The sequence below is a fragment of the Alligator sinensis genome, unplaced genomic scaffold, assembly GCF_000455745.1.
Source record: "Alligator sinensis unplaced genomic scaffold, ASM45574v1 scaffold983_1, whole genome shotgun sequence".
Classification (NCBI taxonomy): domain Eukaryota; kingdom Metazoa; phylum Chordata; order Crocodylia; family Alligatoridae; genus Alligator; species Alligator sinensis.
In genome coordinates, this window is record NW_005842015.1 from 2,526,614 (window position 1) to 2,535,149 (window position 8,536).

Sequence of the window (8,536 nt, forward strand, 5' to 3'; positions counted from 1 at the left end):
TTTTCCTCTTTCCTCACTAACCTCTGACCCGCAGCCAGGGCTCTTACAAGGTATAGAGAAGGCAGAAGAGATACCAACATCATCCTTGGCATCAGCAGAGGGGAAAGAACTCAACCATTCCTAGGATTGGATTACCCCTTCAGAATTCAGTTAGGCCTCTGTGCCCTGTGAACATAGCCCAACCATCCAGTTACAGATGTCTCAGCCCTAGAGAACCTCTGGACCTACCACTTGGCTTCTGGAAACTGAAATATGTAGGATTACCATATGTCTGGGTTTTCCTGGACATGTCCTCTTTTTGGGTCCTCCCATCTCTGTCCGGATGGTTTTTTTAAATATCAACAAATGTCCGGGATTTGGGATTTTGGTCTGCTCAGCACTGAAGTTTTCCCTGGCACTGGGCTGCAGCAGGGTGGGGAAGGAACCTGCCTCCAGCAGGGGAAGGGAGCTGGGGAGGGACAGCAGGGAGCTGTGCATGGCCGTGCTGTGCTAGTGCCTGTGATTGCAGTGGCAGGGCAGCTGGGAGACACTTGCAGGGCTGGGGGGAGCAGGGAGTTGTGGGTCAGGAGTGAGGTGCACTGGCAGGGCTGGGGGGAGCAGGGGGCTATGAGCTGGGCGTGAGGGGCACTGGTAGGGTTGGGAGGGCTGTGGTTTGGGACAGAGAGAGTCCAGGGGTGGGGGGTGTCGCTTGGGAGTGAAGAGCAGGGGCAGGGCATGGACATATCACTGCCCCCCTCCACAATCATGTTACGCGCCCCCCCCTCCCCCCAACAGGTGTTCTCTTTTTTTAAACTGAAAATATAGTAACCCTAGAAATATGGTCTTCACTGTCCTTTTTCAGTCATTACAGTTATTTATACAACAGCAATGCTATACACAGAATCTAATAGGAGCCCAAGGCACTTGCAGTCCGCATATGAACAAGTTGAACAAGTTAAGAGGCTGTGACTTGGATGACTACACAGTCCGGTGGGTGGCGAATTGGCTGGAGGGCCGCACCCAGAGAGTCGTGGTGGATGGGTCGGTTTCGACCTGGAAGGGTGTGGGCGGTGGGGTCCCGCAGGGCTCGGTCCTTGTACCGATACTCTTTAATGTCTTCATCAGCGACTTGGATGAGGGAGTGAAGCATACTCTGTTCAAGTTTGCGGATGACACAAAACTGTGGGGGAAAAATGTCCAGCACACCTACAGCCTAGGGAATGACCTGCTGGGTGGCACGGAAGCGGAAAGGGATCTTGGAGTCCTAGTGGACTCCAAGATGAACATGAGTCGGCAGTGTGACGAAGCCATCAGAAAAGCCAATGGCACTTTATCGTGCATCAGCAGATGCATGACGAATAGATCCAAGGAGGTGATACTTCCCCTCTATCGGGCACTGGTCAGACCACAGTTGGAGTACTGCGTGCAATTCTGGGCGCTGCACTTCAAGAGGGATGCGGATAACCTGGAGAGGGTCCAGAGAAGGGCCACTTGTATGGTTAAGGGCCTGCAGACCAAGCCCTACGAGGAGAGACTAGAGAAACTGGACCTTTTCAGCCTCCGCAAGAGAAGGTTGAGAGGCGACCTCATCACGGGAGCACAGAAGGGAATTGGTGAGTTTTTATTCACCAAGGCGCCCCCGGGGGTTACAAGAAATAATGGCCACAAGCTAGCAGACAGCAGATTTAGATTGGACATTAAGAAGAACTTCTTCACAGTTAGAGTGGCCAAGGTCTGGAATGGGCTCCCAAGGGAGGTGGTACTCTCCCCTACCCTGGGGCTCTTCAAGAGGAGGTTAGATAAGCATCTAGCTGGGGTCATCTAGACCCAGCACTCTTTCTTGCCTATGCAGGGGGTCGGACTCGATGATCTATTGAGGTCCCTTCCGACCCTAACATCTATGTATCTATGAAAAACAAAAAGACAGTAGGAGATAGAAGCACAAGAAGAGATATAATGTGACTGAGTAGGTAAGCTTACCAGCTCCAAGTGTTGGGGGAAACAAAAGAGAGAAGGAAGGAAGGCTTATAGAGTCACCCTACTGGCCTACTGCTATATAAGCTATATTAAAGGATTATGAGGAGATGCAACAGGAGCAAGCATGCCTAGCCCAGGTTGCAGCTGGCAACACCATATGAAAATAATGATGAATGGACATTAGGAGAAAGAGATTTACTGAAGAGGTACGAAAATAAAGTATATAATATCTTTAAAATGGAGGATGAGAACAGTGGATAGTTAACTTCCTTCATACAGCACCTTTATGTTATTATAATAGAGACACATTTTAGGCTACCCTTCCCATCTGGCTGTTGAAACAGGGGGAAAAAAAAGAATAAAAAAAAGTTATTGCCCCCTTCTGGATGCTATTTGTAACCCACCCCTGATGATGTAACTTCCATGTTGACAGCCTATGCATTAGACTCTATGTAGTCTTGCCAATAAAGTAATGTTGTGTGGCTGAATTAGTACATCCCTATAGCAAGTCAAACTATTTGCTCATGAATGATGGTAAAATATTACTGAAATCAATAAAAATGCCCCCATGTACATCAGCAAAGGCTGTGACCCTCTAAAACCTTTACGTTTGATTCCCAACCACCAAGTTTTGTGACCCTTTTCATTTGTCTAAGTTCAGCAGTGCATACTTCCCAAAGTTCTGAATGAATGCCTGAGATCCAACCAAGATGTTTGGTGTCAGGACACTTTGCAGAGTCCAAAAGGGAGACTCCAAGGGCTTCAGTTTTCAGTAATGTCAAATCCGGCATCTTTTACAAAGATTCCATTTTTCCCCTCCTACCTTTCAAAAGAGTCTTTGTTCAAAGTGTCTGAAGATTTATTTGCTTCCATATCAAGGTCCAAAATCATTCAAACCAGAACACAAGCACATATAAAATGTGGTATTGACTGCATGAAGATTAATCTTTCTCTCTTTCTAGAATGACAGTCCTGTACACTATAAATCAGATGATAACAGCCAAGGTCCACTGTATTCCCTTGACAACAATCACTCCCATTTTATTTTGGTGGATCAGATAGACCGAGATGAGCCAGATGGAACAACTAAACTACGGCTCACCTTGGAGAAACATATTTCAGAACAGCGCACTGGGTACGGAGGTAGGTAGACTCAAAAGAAACTATACACAATAATTTGCTGACATTCTGTTCAGTTCCCAGTATTGTCTTTAGAGGCATGAGATCAGCATGCTTAGCACAATGGGACCTAAAACACGTGAAGTGAGAACCAGTTCCTAGCCCAAAGAAGTCACCATCTAAGTAGGTAAGACAAAGGAAGTATTATTCCTATTCATCAGGTGGGGGACTGAAGCCTTTGCAGTGCTACCAATGTCTTTATAGCTTTATAATTTGCTAGCAAACAGGCAACTGCACAGTCTACAGTGCAACAAAAATGGTGGAACTGCCACAAAATGTTCCTCTTTTGAAGAAGAACTTCTATGTAAAAAGACCTTTTGTAGCACCACATGTAACATCTGTCTAGTTACATATAGTGCTCAAACATATAGTGTTGTGGACTCACAACATCCCACAGACCTCTGTTCTCCCTCTCTCCCCTTTCAAAGAGCTCTACCAGCACTCTGCTGAAACACTGCACTGGGGCAGTAGCAAGAACACCAGTTGTTGTGAGTATTCTTGCAGTGGTGGCACCTACAAGAGCCTCTGGGTTCCATGTAGACCACTGCCAAGCACAAAAAGAGCTTCTGCCACCACTGCAGGAGCACTGGGAGCACATTGTAGCACTGCAAGTGAATAGCTATCCATTCCCGGAGTCTATAAAGGAATTAAATGAAAATAAATCCATAGCAGCTGTAAGAGGGGCATTCAACAGCCAGTTGTGGTCTGCTTGAACTTCGATGGTCCATCAGGCTAGCATGGCTAAGGCATGCTGGCTTCTATAGCCAAGAAAATGAGGCACTGAGGTGCCTGTCGTGATCCCAGTGGGCAGATCTAGGTTTTTGTAAAGTTGGGTGTAGGAGCAGTGACTGGTGCTCCTCCCAGCTTCTTCCACCCCTGCCAACCATCAGGGCAGGTAGACCATGTTATGGGAGCAGCAGCTGGAGACTTCTTTAAGAAGTCATCCTGACCCTGCCCCAGCTCTCAGCTCTCCTCCATGTTCATCAGCACTGCCTTTCCCTGCCTCTACCCTTTCCTTTTCTTTCCTGCCCACTGGTGCTCCCACTGTTTCTGGCTGCCTAGAGGGTGGGGGAGCTCCAGAGCTGCTCCTACCCTACTTCAGCCAGGCTTCACAGGGAGACAGGCTCAGCAGCAGGGGCATGTGGGAGGGACCAGACAGGGAGGAGAAACGCACCCTCCTACTGCCATTGTCCCTGGTTGAGCCTGACTCCCCACACCACCTGGCTGAGGCAGGGCAGGAGCAGCTCTAGAGCTTCCCTGCCTCCAGTGCAGTGGAAGACAGCAGGAGTGGTGGGTGAGGCAGTGGGGAAATGGAGGGGAGAGATGGGAAGATTCTTGCCAGCTTTGGGGTCTTTAAAAAAAGTCCCTGGCTGTTGTTTCCATGGTGTGATCCAAAACGAAGTTGTGACCTTACCACTGCACCCCTTCTGGATCCACTCCACTGGTGTTGCATCTGCTCCACTCCAGCTTCCCAGCCTGAAAAGTGAAGTAATCCTTTACAACTAGGTCAGTTGGAGGTGGGCTCTGGTATTCTTTAGAGAGAACCTCAAACTCACACCCCTAGAGCAATGGATACAGGTCTGAACCACTTTGCCCCCACGTCTCCGCATTCAGCGTAGTCTCCTGTAATTTTGATATCCCCCCCCCCAACAACTGGCTACATTCCATGGGGCATTGCAGCCACAACAGAACTAGGAGCTTGCTTCACATCTCTTTACCTGAGGGTGAAATTCAACCCTGAAGAGAGATAATACAAAGTGTAAGTACTACCAAAACCCACATCATTCCTATTTTAAAACATATTTCAAGTGCTTAATGATCCTTATAGAAGCTATTTGTAGAAAGGGAACTACTTATAGTGATGAGATCTTAAAAAAAAATTATTTTGCCATTATGATGCCTACAGAGTTTAACTAAAGAAGCAGAGAGAGATCAAAAAAAGAGGCAGCCAGAAGCAGATCCTACATTTTGTAAAGGCAGGTGTGGGACCAGTGACTAGTGCTACAGGGGTGGCTGCACCCCCCATTGCCAACCTCTTCCCTCCCACCCATTCTACCAGGGTGGGCAGACCATGCCCTGAGAGCAGCAGCAGCTGGGGACTTTAAGTCCCAAAGAAGATAAGCATTTCCTCAACTCCCTTCCCCTCTGTGCTCAGAGGCATACCCTCTCCCCTTCCCTCTCTGTCCTCTCCCTTCCTATTCCATCCTCCCCGCTTGCTGCTCTGGTATCCCCACTGTATGTGCTGTCCCAGGGGAGAAAGGAGCTCTTGTCCTGCTGGAGAGGAACACCCAGAGGGAGCAGACAGGAAGGGGGAACCCACCCAACCAGCACCACCGGTGTCCCAGGCTGAGCCTATCCACCACACAGCCCAGCCTGGAGCAGAACAAGAGCTCCCCTCACTCCAGGGACAGTGGCAGTAGCAGGCAAAGGGGAAAGAATGGGATGGGGAAGGAAGTGAAGGGACAGGGAGGGGACATGCCTCTGAGCACAGAGAGGAAAGGAGCAGGAAATGTTTACCTTCTTCAGGACTTAACATCCTGGGCTGCCGCTCCTGCCATGTGGTCAGACAGGGAGGTGCAATCATGTCACAGTGCCCGCTCTGGATCTGCTCACAGATGTCTGTCTTCTTGTGCATCAGCCAAATTGTTAGCTAATTTTCACTTCCATTGAAATTCTGCTCATCTTATCTAGCTGAATAGATATACCAGAGAACTTGAATAAGCCTAAGGAATGCTTGTTACTGATGAGAGCGCTGGTGGTGCCATTTCCATAGAAGACAGCCCATGCTGAGTCTGAGTTGAAATTTTTTGCTTGAAAAATCAGAGCTGGTCACGAATGTTCCAGCTGAACATCTTTCTGTGAGAAAATGCTGATTGCGAAAATCAAAATATTTTTGTGGGAGTATTTCATTTTGTTGGAATTGTTGGTTTAAATATTGAAGTAATTGAATTCAGCTGTTATGTTACAGAAGTTGAAACTAAGTACATCAACCACCTCAAAACAATGTACTCTGATAAGGTAATTTCCTAGTGTTTAGTGGCATTTTTGAAACGTCAAGGTTTCATACCAGTTTGGGCAAACATTTCAAAATGTCTAAATAGTCTTGAAAGTAAATGAAAAGTTTCAACCAGTATTGTAAATTGATAGGGTTTGAAAATAAACACAGTGTCTCGGGGCCACAGAGTCATTTTCCAAACTAGAAATTTGTATTAAAGAATGTGCCACATAGCACAAGTAGACAAAGTCACTTATCTGACCTTGGTTACATGTCATCTTCATGCTTCAGCTGAGTTCCATGGTAGCTCTATCATCCCAAAATAATGAATGTTGCTATTTATGAATGCTTCAAGAAACCTAGAGGAAAACAGTGCTTTAAAAATCACTTGAACTAAATCTCCCTCTTTCTCTTGCTAGCAACTGCACTTACTACTCTGCCCTATAGTTCCTGGGACCGCTATTTTTAGACATGCTAGCAAGTCACCCTGGAAATACTCCTTGTAGAATTTAATGCATGGATACAGAACAGCTACCATTTCTAAACAGGTAGAAAGGGTATTATGGAATTCTAAAGGGAAAGGATGTCTATCTTAGCTTTTGCCTACAGTTCTGGCAGGAGTTAAAAATTCATATCTGAAAACAAGATGATTTGTTTTAAATTGTTCATTCTGTTACATCATGCAAAGTTGTACTGATATCGTGTCAGCTTGTGTTTCATCATATTTTATGCTGATATGAAGCAATGTATGGTTGATATCTATTCAGATCTGGGTCATCTCTTGTAAACTTATTTGCACAGTCAGTTCACTGGTATCCCTGCCCACCTGATCCTCCTCTTTCCTGAATTCTCGCCTTACATTTCCTGGATATATTTTCTTAAAAGCCCATACTCAGACATGTTTTATTTGATGCATACAAGTAGTCCCATGGGACTACTCACATAATGAGAGCTGATAGAAGTTTCAGTTTCATATTTTCAATTAATTTTGGCAAAAATGGATTGCAATTGTATATTATAGAGGTACTCAGGAATTCTGATTATAAAACTCATTTCCAAAACTCCTACAGAAAATGCTACTTTAAAAAACCCCACCACAAATCAAGCCCAACAACTTACATCTTTAGCACTGAACACAGGCATAGATGTGAGTCTTTACATATGTAGCTCACTGCAGGATCAAAAGGCCTAAGTCAACTCAAGGAGTAGGGATGAGAATATTAAAAGATAATCTCTGTAACTCCATATGCACAGCCCTGCTGAAATCCAGAAAGATGATGCCATCCTAGCATCTAGAACATTAATAGCCTTTAAAAAAAGGCATGATGTACTGACAAAAGACTATAAACTATAGCAAGCTGTCCAACTCTCTTTGGTACTTAGATGGCATTCATAATCACAGTATCCAAGTGCCTCACAGTCTTTAAGCAGGCAAGGTTCCTTGGGTGAATTTGATATCTTTTATTAGACCAACCCAAATAGTTGGAGAATAGTTATTAAGCAAGCTTTCAGGTTCAAAAACCCTTCGTCAGGCTAAGGAAGTTTCAGCAGCTGGTGTGTGCTCTTCCTGGATGGAATGGCTTTTCAATTTTCAGTGGGGAAAAGCTGGCCCGCTGTGGCTGGGAGGGAGGGGAACAGCGAGCCTGGCCCAACGCGGCCACAGCAGCAACTGGGAGAGGGAAGGAGCAGATCTTCTCCCCACCTTAGGCCCATGCCTGCTCCTTCTCCATCCCCCACCCCCACATTGGCCCCAAGCCAGCTTCTCCCAACCCCGAGCAGGCCTGACATGGGGGGGAGGAGTGGGCACGCGATGGTGTTGGTGGTGAGGGTGGGGCCAGGGGAGGACTGGACCTGAGCTCGACGTGGGGGGGCGAGGAACGAGCCTGAGCTGGGAAAAAAGCTGTCCTGCCATGGCACTTGGGGGTGGGGGGCTGTGGGCCTAGCCTGGCCTGGCCTGGCCCAGCCCAACACAGCAGCTGTGTAGGGAAGGAGCGAGCCTCCTCCCCCCATCACGCCCGGGCCCACTCCTCCTTCACCTCTGCTCCCTCACGTTGGTTCCGAGCCCGCTCCTTCTGTCCACCTGCCACCGCCAGGTCGGCCCAGGCCTGCTGCTCCCCATGCTTCCCCAGCAGCCTGGCTTCTCCCCACTCTCGGGTCCAGTCCTCCCTTGCATCGGTCCCAGGCCTGCTCCTCCCTTCCCCCGACTGCTGCAGCAGGGAGCGGGGGGAGCGGGCCCAGAACCCAAGCACCAGGAGGGAAGGGAGAGTGGGCCCAGACGGGGGGAGGCCTGGGGCTCCATTCCCACCCTCCCAACCCCATCATTCTTGACGGCCAATTGGCTAGTTTCTATATAACGTCTATGGTATCTCTTGGGAGAGGTGCTCCAACGCATGCCCCATCCCCTCC

The 8,536-nt window shown here is 47.7% G+C and overlaps 1 protein-coding gene across 1 annotated transcript in view; it reads left to right on the forward strand.

The window, feature by feature from the left end:
* The window catches only part of TRPM5 (transient receptor potential cation channel subfamily M member 5), a 77,172-nt gene that overhangs the window by 11,727 nt on the left and 56,909 nt on the right, over positions 1-8,536 (forward strand). The window contains exon 5 of the mRNA XM_025202136.1: positions 2,919-3,099. Within this exon, the coding sequence (XP_025057921.1) occupies positions 2,919-3,099 (181 nt within the window). The remainder of the gene's footprint in view (positions 1-2,918; positions 3,100-8,536) is intronic.